Below are 17,675 nucleotides of genomic sequence, written 5' to 3' on the forward strand. Positions count from 1 at the left end.
GCACGGGATGGCCAGCCCTGGGATGGGAGCACCCTCCACAGCCCTGTTCCTGTTGCTTTTTGGGGAGGAAGAAGGTGCTGAGCTGCTCCAAGATGGCCCCGTCCCTGCGGCAAGGAGCTGATTTTGGTGCAGAGCCCCGTCGTGCTGCCACAAGGCAGAGGAACATCGAGAGACCTATTAAAGGCAGATTGTGGGCTTAATCTTGGAAAATGCAGCTTGATTTCATATGCAGGTCTGCATCAGTTATCCGTAATGTGAAGAGCAGTGCTCTGGTTTTAATTACTTCTTTAGGAAGAAGCTGGGGGACATCTTTCAGCATCATTACCTGATGCCATTAAGCAGAGTTTTCTGAGTGTTTGTCGTCTGCTGCTAATAATGCCACCTCGGTCCCCAGCGTGACATTTGGGAACTGTTTTTGCACCGAACTCGTCACAGCCGGAGAGCCGGCAGCCTGATTCTTAGCCAGGCTTTGCAGGTAGATAGCGGTGTGGGCAACGGTCCAGGAAGGTGTAACGCAGCCCGGGTGTAACGATGTCAGGGTGCATGTCAGCAGCTGTCGCTGTGAGCAGGCTGTCTCCATCTTCTGGGATGTGTGACTCTTCTGCCAGCACCAGCTACAGCTTTGGGTTCTTCAGTACTGGTTTGGAAGCTGAGCGATCATCTCCAGATCTTGTCTGGAGCACAAGACACTGCAAATCTCAAAACGACAGAAGTTTGCAATTGTTCTAGGCCATTATTTCCTCCATCACCAATTTAAAAGGTAAAAGCTGCAACAAATGCAGCGTTATAAATAGTTTTCATGGCTGAGCTTTTGCTTTTCAGTTGCGCTTTCCCTCTGCACGCTGCACTGTTTCAGCTCGGTGGGATGAACGCATCGGGAGGTTCGTTTGTTCAGCACTTCTGCTTCCTGGCAGGTAACCTGGCACGTCTTGCAGTGAGGAAAATAACACATTTGGTTGTAATTTCCAAGGCTTTCTGAAAGTGAAGTGAGTCTAATTGGAAGTGGATCACCCAAAATCATGACTACATGGAGAAAAATTGCATATACCCGTGATGCGTGAATAATGCGACGGCATCCGCATAAGCTCTTGCCAGAAAAGTCTTTTGGATGTTGGCAGATTACATGCCACTGATCTGATGGCAGGACTTTGGAAGTAAGATTTCTTGGGGTGTTTTAAAAAGGAAAAGCGTAGGGTGTCCGCGTTGAGACCAGTGCGTGCCCCGACACGAGGATGTGCCTCTGCCTGATGGTGACAGCCTGTGGCACGCTCAGCTCAGGGATGGTCTGGAGATAGCAACGGGTATTTAAAACTGCGCTCGTGTGGGAATCTCAGAAAATTGATATCAAGGTCTTTAATTCAACATGCGTGCTTTATTATTTAATATTAGTCTGTTTTGACAGTTTTGCGTAAATGATATTGGAGTCAGCTATTGCAGGCACCTACCTCGGGTCCCAGCCCGCGGTTCAGTTCTGCCTCCGAAGTCTCAGAGCTTTTCTCCTCAGCATTTATACAGGGCAGCTTGGTTTTAAAGAGACAGAAATATTCTGTGAATGTCTTGAACTCGCCCAGGCTTGCAGGTTACTACCCGGAGCTTCCTCTCTCGGGTCTGACCCAAATACTTGACGTGACAGGGCTTGATTTCCTGACTTGGCTGCTATTTACTCATCTCAGAGACGTACCGTAGCTGTTCTTATCGCTGTCCTGTCAAAAGTTCATCACGGTCCGATTCCCTGCACCAGCCTGAAGAGCAGGAGAACAATGACTGCTTGGAAAGTTCTCTGGAAGCGTATCATTACAGTGTAATGCTATATACGGTTACGCAATTACTCATTTTCTTTAACAGCAGCTGAATTTTGTGTTTATAATTTGATTGTCATGGTTCAGGTCAAGTTCTGTCTCAAAGCTTTGGGTTGGCCAAAATGTTTTGCATTTTCTTTGCTGAAAACTCAGCGCGTGGGAAGGTATCCCATTTCTTGATCAGCTTTAATCATAATTTCTTTTTACATATCCCATCTTTTACCTATGGTCATGTTTTATGAGTGATGAAATGTGGGCCCTGGTGAGGCAAATACGAGTTTAGGACTTCACATCAATAGTAAAAGCCAAGACACCTCTCTTTCTCCCTCCTGTCCTTAACCAAGTTCCCCTGACAGCGCTGCGTCTCTTCCAGCAAGAGGAGAGAAAGGCTAGATTTAATGAACGTGGAAGGGGACTCTCCATTAAGGGTGCCAAATGTGGGCAGATTGAGCAATCCTTCCAAGCTCTCCAGCTCCCAAGCTTTATGTTCTCTCAGATCTCGTTGCTCACTAAAGCCAAGCCTGGATTTGGCAGTCTGGTGGTAAGTATACCGCAGAGCCAGCCCGGATCGGGGATGCAGGAGTCAGAGGCTCTGACCCTGGATTGTGTGGGAAAGTCGGGGGAAAAACCCCCTTTGTGTTTGCCTGTCATACTGATGAGCCTCAAAAGGTCCAGCTGGGTTTCTCCTCTAAAGTGTGGTGGTGATACTGCTGCTCTGCCTTTGTGTGTGGGGGTGTTTTTTTTAAATCTTGGTGCGTATGGTTATGGAGATGGTGTCTGGAAGAGCAGGCACGGTCTGCCGGGCCACTGGAGTTTGCCCTTATCCAAGGGATGCAGGGATGTAACACGGGTCTCTCCCGGGCACCGCCACCGCGCTGCCAAGGATGAGGCACGCTGCTGCTGCCCGGGAAGATCATTGGAGCAGGACAGCATCCGAGGAGGGATTTTCACATCAGCAGATGCTGTTTGGGGATAACACAAGAGCGTCTTTCTGCTCACGGCTGTCCAGGGTCGTTAGGGATGTCCCACTACCTACTTGCCCTTCCTTTGTGTAGTGTGGGAATCTATATTCTCCATCCAGCTCCCGAAATGCATCACTGTTGGGGCGGGTAGCAAAGGAAAAGGGGGTGTTGCTTTTCATGCATTCATTTTGTGACAGCAAGAAGACACACAGCTCAAAGCGGTGTTGCCCTCTGTCAGGGAAACCTGAAATTCCCTCTCTTAGAGGAGTTGGTGAAGACCAGGGCCTTCAGAGAGACAGTTGTGCCCTCCTGATTTTGCAAGAAGCTCTTGTTATGCCTGGGAATGGCTCTGCAGATCTCTGTCTTAGAGACATCCTAAAAGATAAATCTCTGAAGTACAGTCAGGAGCTTGATGCGATGCAGGGAATTTGATTAGAGTTTTCTAAAACTTCAGTGGCAAGGTTTTTGGTTACACAAACCTCAGGCCTGTGGTTGGGGTTTGGACCGATGCTGAACCTGTCAGACCTGCTGGATTTTGGGTGGTTGGGCAAAAGCTCTGGGCTGTCCAGACCTTAGGTGTGTGAGCAGAGAATTTCAGAGCCTTGTAAGCATCTTTGATAAAACACTCCCAGGCATTGCACGTAAAGCCCTTACCTTAACGATTCCTGCTTTCTCAGCAGAGCCCTACGTCTGCAGACCTTGGAGGGCTCCACAAAGAAGGGAAGTACTGTCATCGGCTGCAGCTCGGCCGTTTTCTTTGGGAAGTTGCAGCTTCCTTCCACTCATTTAAAGCCCCTGTGTGCCGCTGGGTGACCCTCCGACAGTGGGACGGACGGACAGACGGACGCCGAGCGGCCGTGCTCCGCCGAGCCAAGGGCTCCCGGTGGAACCACCCGCCACGCGATGTGGGGTCTGCAGGCTCGTTGCACGGGCTTTAACGAACCTCTCCTGCCCTGCCGCCGGGGAGGGCTCAGCTCGTGTTTTTAAGCTTCAGGGAGGTCATACTGCTGTCGGGAGTTTGCCTTCAAGGACGCAAAGATCTGGGCTTTCCTGTGATTTCTTTTCCCCCTCCAAACTGGGGGGTGTTACTTGGTCCTTGTCCTTCTTCCAGTCCCGCGTTATCGTCTTGGACTCATCAGCTGCCTGATGGGGTCTTTATCCACGCTTCTGGATTTATTTATTTTTTTCTTTTCCATTCCTTTCTCTGAAGGAGCGTGTGTAATGGAGGAAAGGCAGCCCTTGGGGGGAGTTCAGGGTCAGCAAAGCTTTCCTGGGATAAGATAGGACAAGCTCCTGTAGTGCTGGGCTTGGCCGTGCGACAGCAGCCCTGGGGGGGACGATGCCAGGCTCCCCCTGGAAGCAGAGAAAGCACAGGTACAGTTGTGTCCTATACATCTTCGGTATGTCACTGAGCATTTCTTCTGCATCTCCAACTAATTTGCATTTAATCGTTTGACCTTATGCTCTGTTTCTCACTCTTCCCGCGTCCTCTTAACAGCTGCCACCTCGGAGGTGTTTGCCTCCGGTCCTTGCCCGGTTTCAGTAGTTCGTGTTTCGTGTGAAGTCCGGGGGCTCTGGTTAATGTTTGTGCCAACTCTGACTTGCACGCTGCTGAAAGCCGTTCCTCTGCCGCTCCTGACTTCAGTGTATTTTAATAGGTTATTCCTGGACCTCCCCCTGGGGTTTTTTAATCACTTTTACAATTTTATATATATTCCAGCTTCTAGTTCAGGAGCTTAATACCATTATCTGAGACACTACTTCCCTTTGAGAGCCCGCACCTCGTGATGGGAAGTTCCTGTTAAGGTAGCTGGGAGCTCTTTATCTGCTTGACCCATGTGAGAGCGATGATGAGCAGAGGTGTGAGGACGAGCAGGAACCAGAGTGGGGCTCGGCAGCGTGCCCCGGTGTGCAGCGGTGCTGGGCTTGCCGCAGAACAGCCTCCCAGCACCGTGTCGTGCTTCAGCTGGGCGAGGTAGAAGCTCCTGGTGAGCTGGGGCTGCAGACCTCCCGCACCTCTGAGCTCGGGCTGCTGCTTCTCACTGGGAAGGACCTTTGCTTGCCGCAGGTTTGCGTTCCCTCGGTCCTCCCGGTGAGGAGCTATGGGTGTTTGCTAAAAGAAATGGTTGCTCTCCCCCAGGTGCTCTCCTAGGGCTGATCCTTGCTTGCAGGTGGATGTGAGGAGAAGGAGAAGCTGCGGGGAGGTCAGTGCTCATCAGCGTTTCGGGCTCATTAATCAGTCTTGCTAAGTGGAATTTGCCCAGCCTGTGAGCGCTCGGCAATAGGAATGTCTTTGAAATGGGGGGAAATAATAGCACTAAATTGTTTGAGAAATAATTTCATTCTCCACTTCTCAATAGATAAATCTGCTGTCCAACAACCCAAAATTTAATCTGTCCATTTAAAGTAATTGATGAGCTGTGACTTGAATCCAAATGTGAATGGGAAGGGAAATTTTCTGCAGAGATGTTCTGTACCGTTTGTGCGGCAGGTCTTTTCCACCAGAGCAAAGCATGAGAAGGAACAAAGCCGCAGAGGATTTGGTGCTGCTGGTGGAGGGTGATACAAGCTCCACTTGGGCTTTTGACTCTTTCTGCTGCTCCCGAAACTCTCCCCGTAACACCTCGCTGTGGAGGTGAGCTAGATCGGGCAGAGCCATTTGGAGAGATGAGATAAAGGTTGTGATCTGCGCGGTTTTAAATGCTGAGTTTTGTTGGCTGCAGCCCTGCGGTTCCTGCTGGGTACTTGGATGCTCTTGGACTTTCTCTGCGCTCTTGACTTTGGAGCAAGCAGAGGGAGTTCCGATGCCTCTTTGCAGTGTCAGAGTAGCGCAGGGGAACCGGGCATGATTCGGAGAGGCATCCTTCGGCTTTCTTGAGAGGTTTGCGCCACAGGATACTCATTTCCCCATTGATGGTTGCAAATGGTGTGTTTTCTCAATGAGAGACCCTCCCTTCTCCGTTTGCAAAGCCTGTGATAAGCAGATGCTCATGGCTCCCTGTCGGGGACTTAACTTTTTTGCCTGGTGCTTTCAAGCCGTGCCGGCAGCGAGATAAGAGGAAATCTGACATCACGGTCAGGAAACGCTAAAGAAAGTTACTTTCGTCATTCGTCAATGGGTTATCTCAAACGCGAAGCTGCAGCATTCCTTGCATGCTGCAGGACCCATTTCAAGCCCACGGCTTTGGCCGCGGTTCAGCACGTGGCTGCCTGCCCGGTGCTATTGTGTGCGGCCCCGCTCCTCCCCGGAGCACAAACACCGGCAGCCGCTGCCTCTCCAAAGGGCCCTTTCCGAAAAGCTGTGAGCTGTTGCATGATCCTGCCCTGCCAGACAAACCGGGTGCCCCCTTTCCTTCCTTTCCCTACGTTTTATCACATTATTAAATGTCTCTTAGAGACACCTCCTTACACCTCCCTCTCTTGCACCATCCCAAATGCGGAGACCAGGGACTGCTCACACGAATGTTTTCCAGATCCCAGCTCGGGCAGTTTGGTTGTTGAGCAAACGCTGCTGCAGCCACCGGCTTTTTGTCTGCGCCTCTGCCATCTCCCTTTAGCAAAGCGGCTCTGCTGGGAGGCAGGAACGCACGCGGCTTTCCAGCCTGCGGTCATCTCTGCCAAGGCTGGGGGACGGGATCCATCCTAACCCTGACGTGCTCGAGTAGCTGGACCTTTTCCGATGAGTTTGCATCGGAAATGGCTGCTGTCTAGTCAGCGCAGGTGCCGCGGGCGCCCAGTCATACGGGGACCGCAGGGAGGGGCGGTGGTAACTAAAACGGGGGTGTGAAGAGGAGCGAGGTGCTGAGCTGCTGTGCACCCTCCCGCGCCAGGAGCTGCGGTTTCCAACTGCGGAAACATCCGACCTGCCCGGGGGCTCTCCGGGGGTGCAGGAGCAGAGCTTCGGGGTGGCTGGGCACGTCCCCACTAAGCTCCCAGCATCCCTGTGCAAAGTGGGGTTATCCCGAGTACCAAACTGTCCCTTTCTCAATCCCCACTGAAAGCTTCTCCAAGGTACTCGTAAGTTTGCAAGACAAGCGTCTGCGTCGCATTGAAAACTTGGAGCAGCACCCTCTCTGCCATCCAAGGAGTCTCCACACTTACTGAATCCAACAGAACAAATAATATCATGAAAACCCTTTTAAAAAAAGAACATCCCAGAAGCTTCTGAGGAGTTCCCAGCGTGTGCTGGGGGCTGCTCGCCACCCTGCATGCACCAGGGTGCTGTGGTCCTGCCTCGGCCGGGGCGCAGGCAGAGCTGCCCAAATTGCAGCCGCCCCACTTTGCACAGCGGGTTTCTGCCAGGCTGGGCGGGACGGGCAGTGGCTGAGAGCAGTCTGTTGGCCTTACGGCGTTGCACGGCGTTTAAAAATAAGTGATGTCGTTCCGAAACTCAGCGAGCGCAGGTGGTGGGGCCCTTCTGCCGTGCTGACGGCAGGAGCTGGGCTGTCGCCGCTGCCTCTCTGTAGCGCTGGCTCCTTGCAACCCTGAGAGGATCAGGTCAGAGCTGACCACAGACTTTGCTCGTCTGTTGGCAGGCTTCATGGTACTTTGTTTCACCAGATGACTTTCTTGCTCCCTGCGATACAGTCCCATCCCTGCCCCTGTTGCCTCCTCGCTTGATAGCTTCCATCTCCAAAGCACCTCGGATGGGCTTTGCGGTGCCCGGGCAGCTCTCCCCACACCGAGGACTTGTGCCGTGGCCGCTTTCGGAGCCTGGCCGGTGGTACGGCGGGAGGTGCCGTGGTCTCTGGGGTGTTTTTCCAGAACTGCATCCTGGTTGCTGGTGGTGTCTATCCCCAGAAGCGATGGCTGGTGGGTACCAAGGTTGTTCTGGGTGTGGAGGAGGGTGCTGGCAGGACTCGGGATGTGCAGTGCTTGGGCTCCCGCTGGCCCTCGCACCGAAGGAGATACACAGGACCTTGCTTTGGTGCTGGTGTCGCTCGAAGCGTATAAATGACACCATTGATTTTGGGCCTGGCAGGTGGTGAATGAGTCGCGTGGAGAACATTGATTTTTCTCTCTTTCTCCTGTGGAGTGTTTACTTGTCCAAAGATGTGATTGACTGGTAAATAAAACGGCCTCGGCACAGCTCATATTCAATTGTAGCTAATTTTAATGTGTGGCCGTTGAGTAACACTATCAAGCCAACAATTCGTGATCTTCCATCAACAGCAAACCAGCCTCGAAATGCCTGTGAGCAAAAGCACAAGAAGGTATTTTGCAGATTGGTGAAATAGCGCAGGAGTAAACTGTGCCGCTAACACCCACATGCGCATTGTACCCCCCCCGACTTCTTGTGCACGAGGAGTGGGGCTAAAACCTGCCTACGGTTGTCATGCCAAGCCGTGGCTTTACTTGTGAGCAACGTGGTGGTCTTGCTCTGCTGCCGGCTCCTCGCTGGTGGAGTAGGACCATGGTGCTGCTGCGTTGGTTTATTGTGTTTTACATCAAGCTTTTTCAGCAACTCATTTAAATAAATTATTGGATTCTTCCTTGATGCTTGTCATCTGCCTGCACTCGGTGACTGCTGGCTGCGTGGTGGCAGTGCCTGGTGGCTTTTTGCGGTCATCACCTGGAGCTGCGGGAAGGGCAACGGCGTTGCTGTGGGCGCCTTGTGCTCATTTAGCAGCTGGTGGTGAAACGGCTTCCAGATTTGAATTGGATGAGCACAGACAGTTGGATGCAGCTGACGTCGAACGGCGCGGCTGGCCCTGTCCTTTCTCACCGGGGCCAAGCTGAGATGGGGGTGGCTCAGCCCGACGTAAAGCCGTGGTGGAGCCAGGGCTTGCTCCCTGTTAGAAACGCTGTCAGGACGAGGCATTCATCTGCTCGGATGTGTGATCTCTCTGCGATCCTTCAGAAACGACATCGTGTGAACTTTGAGCTTTTCAGGAATTTGAACCACAAAGGCATCGTGCAGAGGGTTCGGGTTTTCACACCCGTCGGGTGTCTTTCGCTTGGCTGAACGTGGGTGCTGTGAAAGTCCATTTTATTGAGCCCGTCACCCTTTGTCGCCGCCCCAGCCTTGGGACGAGCGGGAGGTGGGGAGCAAACGCCGCAGACAGGCAGGGCAGTTCTGGGGAGGAAGCTTGCCTCTCGCTGTGTGTAATTATGGCTATAGCCCGTGTCATTAACTTTCAAAACGGGAGGCTTAAACGGCTTTAAAATAAACGTGCGCTAGAAATTTGAAGTCAACGAGATTGCAATGCAACAGAAAACACGCCCCTGCTGCAAGCAACCGGTTTGCCCAGGGTGTAAATTCTTGCAGAGACCCAGAAGATGAAGTTATGAAATAACCTGTATCGGCAAGAGAGGTTGTAAAGCAATTCCAAAAAAACCTCTCAGTCTAGACGGATTATATTTACTGCAGTGTTTATGTCAGCTAGAGGAATGCCCTAGAAAACCAGAATTGTTTTCAATTTCTGCCTCCAGCACTTGCTTGTCTAACGAGAAGGCTCTGCTGATGTGATGGGAATGTCCTGTGCTGGGGGAGCTCCACTGTCGCTTGGCAGCTCCGCGTGGAGGGGGCTGGAATGGGGGAGAAGGGTAAAAGGTTATTTCTTTTTTGTGTGTAGGTGAATCAGCCTGTTGTTAATGAGGAAGTCTTGCTAATCCATTGCCGCAACCCTCATAAATAATCCCAAGTGCGATGATACCGACGAGCTGCGTCGCGGTCGTGTCTGTGGAGATACGATGGCCCCAAAGACTCTGCTCTGATTCTTTAATTAAAAGAAAATTAAGCTATATTTTGCTTTGAACTCTCGGAGAAGTTTTCAAGACGTGTTTTTGCATGGTGTTGGTTTGATGGCAACTTGGGGAGCAGAGATAGCGTCGTGTGACAAAACCACGCTGACCGGCTCCGTGCAAACCCACCCAAGGGCGGTTTGCATCCCGTGCCCGTTCATCACGTGGGGCTGATTCACCCCTTTAATGGGTTGATTTCTGTAACAAATGTGTCAATCGTGTATTTGTGAGGAATTTGCTGAAAAAAAAGAAGAGCTGTTTAAAAATACAGCAATAAATTGAAGGTTTTTTGTGGAATAACATGAGGTTGCAGAAAGAAGTGAAACGAATTGGCTTGCTCAGCAGAGTCAGTCCGTCCTGGTGAAAGACGTAGGTGATGCAGCTGCAAAAATGAAGCAGATTTTTATTCTTCTCATCTCAGCCCCTGTGCTGCCAGGCGTCACCATTGGAGCGAGACCGTCTGGAGTCCCCAGACTTCAAAATCCCCAATGCTCACAAACAGACGACCAATTACTGCTGTAGTCAGAGTCAGGATTTTCTTGAAAGAGAAACATAACGTTGCTCTGCCAGTTGAGCTGTCTGAATAACCGAGGGTGGTCCCTAGAGGGGCGAGATTTCTGCCTCCTCACATGGGCTGAGATTAAAGATGAGCAAAGCTTTGTGGAAGCAGTCCCAGGGATTGCCCTGCTTTTGGGGACGGGATCTGAGCTGGGTCAGGAGCGGCTTCCGTGGCTGAGCCTCAGGTCTGGGAGCTGCCTGCTGGGAACGGGCTGGACGTGGCCGGCTGATGTTTCGTGGGTCTGTTGGTGTTCGTGGTGCCCGCGGCATCTGGGAGGTGCGAGGGTAAGGGAGCAAACGGTACTTGAATAACTTGTCAATTATTTCGGACCCCAAAGCAAAAATACCCTAATTTTCACTGTCCTAATCGTCTGAGGTGTGCGTGTGCGTGCGGATGTACAGCAATATGTACAATAATTGCTCTAACGTGTGCCTTTTCTGTAAGGAACCTAATGGGAGCATGCTGGAAACGGTTAAAAGTTCAACACTGGGCTTCTGTAGAACATCAGCTGTAATTTATATTTGGCTTTGACCTTGAAAGGGAAACGTCCTGGCTTGAGTTTTCCAGCCCTTCTGCAATGTTACCTTATGTGAAACTTGTTTTTCAAAAAGGCGTTTGTTTCTGGTGCGCAGCTGAGAACACAGGAGTCCTCGCAGGGCACCGGGAGTCTGACATCTTCAGGAACAGCAAATAAACTCACGCGTGGCTTTTCAGCGCGAGTTTCTGAGTCCCTGTGAACTCGTCTCGCATGTGAATTTAACTCAGTAAATCTCAGTTAAAATTTGTGCCTGTTTTGCTCACTTTTTCCCTCCCTTTTTTGTTTCCCCCAGTTTCTCTGTTTGAAGAACATCCGAACCTTCCTAAAAGTGTGTCACGACAAATTTGGGTTAAGAAACAGCGATCTGTTTGATCCCTTTGACCTCTTTGATGTACGGGATTTTGGAAAGGTAAGAGTTACTCGCGAGAAGCGATGGTTCTGGCGCTGCTGGCGCCCGGCGGTTCTCCGGTCTTGTGCTGCTGGTTTTGGATGAAAATACAAAGGCTTTCTGGTTTTCTTAGCAGCTTCTGCACCCTTCACCCGTGCACCGGGCACCTGCCCCCCGTTAGCCTGCGTATCTGGGGTTGGCTCCGCTGTGTCCTGAGCAAAGGGAGATCAAGCCTTCAAGCTTTCTGCTTTAAATTACAAAGCCTCTGAGATCAGTCTCTGAAGTACATGGAAAATGTCTTTTTTTCGGGGGAAATCACAATATTGTTCATAAGGGCTGTCGGAAGAGGCTGAGGCGCTGGGGTCAGGGCTCTGGGTCTTCTTCCAGCTGCCTCGCCGGGTGCCTGGGGCGAAGCCGCGCCGCCTCCGTGCCCACGAGCTGCCCACGAGCACAGCGGGTTCAAACCAGCGTTAAGCATCATCCCCGCTCTGCGTAAACCGGCCGGAGGGATTGAACCCCGGGAGCCCCGCAGCGCGTTTCCCTATAGCAGCGTTACACGTCAGTGCAAGCCTGGAGCCAGGGTTGCCCCAACTCTGTGGCCAGGACCCTTCGTCCGCAAGTGCTTCTGGTTTTGTCCCGGTGTGGGTGCAGACCTCGCGCCATCCTTCCCCCCGCAGCTGCTGCCTCCCTCTGTGCGTGGCTGTGAGCAAAGCAGCTTTACCAAAATGGCCATCGGTTTTGTAATGTGGCCAGTGAATTTCAGGCGGTCAGGAAATTTCACGCCAGGGTGAAGTTAGTCCCCTAAGTGTTTCTGAAAACTCTGTTTGGAGGTGGGTTTTTTTTCCTCCCATCAGTTCCTAGGTGCTGGCTGTGTTTGTGCCATGTGTCGCCTGTGACGGGAGAGGAGGGAGCGCGTTTTTGTGTTTTGCTGTAATTGATGGGTGGCAGCGAATGCTGGACGAGACCCAGCTGCGAGGGAGGAAAATCCGACGTGATTTTGACAAGTGGCTGTTGTTCTGATACCCTCGCTTTTGACATGAACAGCAGCGGGCTGTGCTGTTACTCTGATGGATACTGGGCTCAGGGAAGCTATTACGCAGGACAATCGCTATATTCTTCAGCGGAAAAGGTGTTAAAAGATTTATTAAAGCGCTCTATTGTTTTACCTATTTCGAGGTACTAGGCATAAGCCGCTGGAAGGCATCTTCTGATTATCCAAAGAGTATATTTTTACTGCTGATGGGGATATATTATTTGATATTTATTGCCTAATTTATTTCTGGACCATTATCTGGAATGCACAATTGCAGGGGCTTGTTTTATGAGTTTTTTGATTTATGAAATACAAGAAGGCTTTTGTTGTTCTGGGAATATGAATGCACAGAAGGAACCTTTTGGGCTGGGGAAAGAACCACTGCTAATTAAAACGCTGCTTTATCGTCACATTGTCTCTTGCTTTGTGCTGTTTCAAATTGCCTGCGATGCCTGTTAATAGAGCCCGGCGTTTAGACGCTGCTGGAGCGTGTGAGCTCAACGCAGTCAGGGTCCTCTTTGGTCTGGTTAGGGAACAGCTCTTCCTCCTCCTGTTCGCTTTTTGGGGGGACGTTCAGGTTTGTGACTTGGGAAGGGGAGATGATTTGCCATTCCCTCTTACCCCATGACGATTTAGTTTTTTAGGAGACTTTGAAAAAGAAACTTTGCACAAGCTTCTGGGAAATTGCCTGCATCTTGCTTATTTTCATGCGCATCATCATCTTCAAACAACAATTTGGGAGGCGTAGATTCTTTACACAAAAACCTTGCTGATCTTTTTCCCAATGCAGTTTTTCATCAGTTTGGTGGGGGTATCGGCTGTTAGGTCTGCACCACCCTAAATCCCTCTGGAAGCCTGTCAAAACAACCCCATTGTCTTTGCCACCTTTCATTCCCACGTTATCCTCAGATCTACGTTCAACAGTGGCAAAGCAAATAAACGGGGAAAAATTCGCTGTTGACCAAAGCGCCTTTCCGTTCTGAGTCACAGCGAGAGCAAAAGGAGTCTCTAATCCACGTTCCCACTGCCCAAACACAGACTTCACACACAAAAAATTTTTCCTGGAGCTATTCATTACTTAGATCAATAGCGTTTTTTGGTCACAAGACACTTACGCCGTGTAGGAGACTTTTCTGAAGTGAGCACAGTGAGAGTCTGTGTATTTAATTACATAGAAACCTTGGTGGAGTGGTGTTGGGTGTTTCCTTTCTGGATGCCACTTAAGTAGTTATTTCTCTCCTCTAAACCAGAGGGCCAGCGAGCAGGCAATTACTAATAGCATTTGGGTTTGCTGCGGTGTAATTACTGAGTAGAAAGGCAGGGGCTTGCGTTTATGTGGTGCCGACTTACACGTAAAGGACTTGTCCTTTGGAATCTGCAGGGTCCTTCAGGGTTTCTTAGTGTAAGAAAGACAGTGGTGCTTTTGGAGAGGAAGAACAATCGCATCCCTCGGCCGTGCCTTGAGCAGCTGTTACTCTGAGAGAGTTTTCCATGGCTCCCTTTGGCTCCTGAGCCAGGGCTTCAGCAAGGAGGAGCTGCCGAAGGATCGACGGAGCCTCCTCCAAAGGAGCGAGTGTGGTCAGGGGCTGCTCGAGTCCGGGAACGGGGGCTTTTATCCCTGGTTTTGCTAATTCCTTAAGTCTTAAGCTTGGGAAGTTCCTGCTTCCTTACTGTCACTGGGGTAACAGCTGGTGAAACGGGATCGTGAACCATGTGGGCTTCTCCGGCCGAAATCCCTGTGGAGCTGAAAAGCTCCATCTCTGCCTCCGTGGGATGCCGGGTAATGGGCAAGCGCGGGCGTTTGCCAAATAGATGCGTCATGTTTCTTGTAATCGCGGTTGCAGTGTTTCCCACTTACCCAAGGGAGTCGAAAGGCCGGTTTAAATTGCTCGCAGCCAGGTTTTTTCCCCAATGTCCAGCTGTTAAGCAATCCCGCTGTGACGAGGGACACGCTGTGTTTCGTGACGGAGGTTTCCAAAAGTGACCTGAGATGCTGACCGCCTGCGTTTCTGGCTGTGCACCTTTAGGACACCTTAAAAGAATATATCGTTACGTTATTTTCTACAAGTTGGCTCTTAATTTTTTTTTCTTTTTTTTAATCTTACCCCTTTAAAATGGCTCAAAAGCTAGCTGTAATCACTAGTGCATTTTGCAGAAGCGTTTCCCCGTGGCTGGGTCTCCGCTGCAGGATGCAGAAGCAGCGCAGTGTGCAGGAAGCAAACCCCTGTTAATATTGCCTCGTCCCTAATTAGGGTCTGATCTTGCAGGAGTGAGCACTGGGGTCCTCTGCAGGGGTGCTGTGCAGTCTTTGCTGGGACAGCCTGGCTCCTGAAAAAGAAATAAAATAAAAGGTAGGGTTCATATACGGTGTACTGTTGCACAGTGCTTCCTGCACATTTAATAGCGGTGATGGTATAAAATGTAACTCTTATTGGACTTGCTAATTTATTGGCACCAACTGTAATGAGATAAAATGTACATAAATATGGATTAAACTCTTTATCGCTATTAGTCAGCATGATGGTAGCAAGCTTCATTAAAGGGAGTTACTCATTTTCAATGACTTGCAGTAACGTACTATTTTTTTTTTTTTGAGAAATATAGTTCAAATATTCATAAACCTGTGAGGCATGCCATTTATTAGCCTCCCACTCCTCTCTGCTCTCCTGACATGTATTTAATTGTCTTGACTTTCTTTTGAAGTTCCTGCACTGTTCGAAAAAGCCTTTTTGCAAGATAGGGGTCTTTCCTACCCTGACCCACGGATACCAAATGATGCTGTTCTAAAAATGAAAAAGGGAAGCGGCTCACAGGTCAGCTGAAAAATGAGGAGATATTGATACTGAGATTAAAGTAGTGTTTTTCACTCTGTTGGTTCTGGTCCAGAGGGTGGTGAGAACTGCACCGACCTCGCAGCTCGAGCTGGGCTCAGAGGAGGGGGGTCTGGATCAATCCCTCCCTCTTGATTAATTGAGTCCACCAAGGTTCACCGGCACACGTGCCTCATGGGTGGCTGACGGAGGACTTGTACATGGCTTGTCTTGCATGTCTGAACTGCTGGGGAGGGTGGCCCTGAGCACGGCACGCTCCAGCAGCTGCAGCAAGAGCCGCCTTGCTGGTGGGGGAGGACGGGGAGCTGCAAAGAGAGGATGTGCTGGTACCGTCAGAGTTCAGGTGATGGGTGCCCTCTGTAAAGCATTTCGTCTTCAGGTTAATTTTTGGTGTAAAGGCGTCCCCTTCACCATGCCGATGAGCCAGCGTGGAGCACTCTTGGGAAGCCCTGAGGGGATCCGGGCTGTCCTCACCAGACGCTGTTGCAGGTTTGTGCCCAGCTTCATCACCAGCAAGCACCCTGTGGTTGGAGAATCTGCAAAACGAGGGGTCCCACCTCGCCGGCCATCGACGCCGGGGTGCTGGGAGAGCTGCGAGGGGGCTCGCCTGCCATCGTTTCCCCGTCCCTCTGACACGCACACCCCCCCCCTCCTTGCCAGAGAGTCAGAAAACTGAGTTTTCTGCTTGGTTTCAGAGAGGAAGGTGGGGAGCGTTGTCAGAATTATTTACGGGATTAATAACTGAGAGTTGGTGGCTTGTGATGCTCTCTGTTTCTCTGCTGAGAATTCCCCTCCCTCCATCATCTCTAACTTCACGTACAAGTCAGTGTCCCTGCAGCGGTATTTTAAAGGGTGCCTTTCTAATATAGTTTGGGCGTGTGAGAGGGGGGGTTTATATGAATAAGGGGGGGATTTATATGAAATAATATAGGTAGTTGAAAATCACAAGGCTTTCAGGTAAATGGCTGCGTTTTGGTGCTGTAACAAAGCCAGCCCAACGCCGGCCGTCCCACCCGCTGGCGGTGGGAGCAGCTCTCTTTCTATTCTTGCCTTTTTGGGGTTTTTTTGACCTCTTGTAGCCAAGAACAGATTAAAAGCGGTGCGTTTTTCTGTCTGCACCGCCAAGTGCATGAAGCGATAGCGGCCGGGAGAGGAGAGGAGCGTTTGGCAGTGCTACAGGCAGCCGAGCACAGCATCCCATCCCATCCCCGGGCGTGCAGTGCCGGCGGCTGCGCCTCGCCTCCGGGTTATTTGGAAAAGCCCCGGAGGACGGGGCAGCGGGACAGACCTTCCCTTGTTGTGCTCCTCTGTGCCAGTTACTCAGATGGCCGCTGGCGTGGTGCTTGGGTGTGTGGCAGGAAAGGGATCCTATGGCAGATGAAAACATTTCCAATTGCTGTGTAACTCGCACAGTGCGTGCAGCGGGTGGGGTGGGAAGTGAGAAGAATTCTCTAAAAGAAGGGCGTGTGTATTTTTTTTTTTTTTTTTTTAAATTCCCGAGAGAGCAGTAGAGTAACTGGCCTGCAAGGAGAGTTGTGTGTGTCATTGCATACAAGAAACCAGGAACTCGCTTAACCCCTTGCCTGCCCGGTGCTTGCCGTGACGTCCCCACCGCAAAAGCAGCCGTGGGTGCACCCCGAGCCCACGCCGTCCCTTGCGCTGCCCTCCGTGTGCCTGTGCAGAGCAGCACAGCTCCTCCAGGGCAATTTTGTGCTTTATGGACCACCGCTGCGCTTTCCAGGAGCGACCGAAGCGCTTTGCCAACGAGCTGAAAATTCACGTGCAACTTCAATGCCGCCCGCGGGGTTTTGCCAGGTGCCCGTGGGTGCTGCAGGTCCTCGCTCGAGGGAGAAGCCCCAGCTCCGGGAAGCGCGTGAGAGCGTGGGGAAGGCAGCCCTGCTGCTGCAGGTCGTGGCATGCCTGTGCAGGGACCTCATCGCCTGCCGGTTGATGATTAACTCTCCCCTGTTGCTCGCAGGAGCTGCGGGTGATGTTTGGTCCCGGCCGTGCTGGCTGGCACGTCGCCTAGCTGGCGTTGGGTCAGCCGGTGTTTGGCCACCCGTGTTTTAAATGGCCTTGCTGGAATCGTACTAGAGGCTTGGATGTTGAGATGAACGCTACAAATGGCAAAAGCAGACGTGGAACAGCGTGGGGTGGGTTTATTTCCACCCCCCCCTTTGCCATCTTGATGCTTCATTTGGCTTTGGGGGCTGGTTGTCTCACGCTCCATCCGTCCTGCGCTCCGTATTGCCCACGACCCTCCCGTGGTGCGCGTGAGCCCCAGGTGACGCTGTCGGACGCGGGGTGATGAAGGGACCTTCCTCCCATCCTCCTGCTCCTGGGCACCACGAGGACGTCGGCTGCGGTTCGTGGGGGGGCCGCGTTAGCAGGTGCAGTGTGTCCAGCAGATGTTTTCAGCCGGAACGCTAAAAGTATGTACAGGAAACCCTGACGCCGAACTTCCCTAAAACACAGGGCAAACACATCGCACCGTTCTGCGGCTAGTCAAGCGTGTACCAGACAGCGTTTTCTGCCGCGTAGCGCCGTGCTGCACACAGGACGGTTACCGGGCGGCGTTTGCCCTGAGAGATGCGGTGGGTGCTGCCGCACCTCCAGTAACGTACGTTTTTAGGCACCGATCCTGGGAATTTCTCCCAGTTCTGCTGTGAGTGTTGCCCTGAAGTATCTGGTGGACTGTGAGTCTTCCTACCCGCCTCTCGCAGTTAACGTTGGCAGGGCCACGCTGGCGTTATTTTGCGTTCTTCGGGGGGCCAGTAGCAGCACCACAGCCTTAAATCAGGCATGGGCAACAAGTTGCTGA

The 17,675-nt window shown here is 51.5% G+C and overlaps 1 protein-coding gene across 3 annotated transcripts in view; it reads left to right on the forward strand.

Annotated features, from left to right (window-relative positions):
* VAV2 (vav guanine nucleotide exchange factor 2) overlaps positions 1 to 17,675 on the forward strand; it is a 147,220-nt gene that overhangs the window by 21,053 nt on the left and 108,492 nt on the right. For 2 of the 3 annotated variants that reach the window (XM_054848697.1, XM_054848698.1), the window contains exon 2: positions 10,895 to 11,011. The exons of the other annotated variant lie outside the window; for it this stretch is intronic. In XM_054848697.1, the coding sequence (XP_054704672.1) occupies positions 10,895 to 11,011 (117 nt within the window). The remainder of the gene's footprint in view (positions 1 to 10,894; positions 11,012 to 17,675) is intronic. 3 annotated transcript variants of the gene reach the window in all.

This window comes from Grus americana, chromosome 20 (assembly GCF_028858705.1).
Source record: "Grus americana isolate bGruAme1 chromosome 20, bGruAme1.mat, whole genome shotgun sequence".
NCBI classification, from domain to species: Eukaryota; Metazoa; Chordata; class Aves; order Gruiformes; family Gruidae; genus Grus; species Grus americana.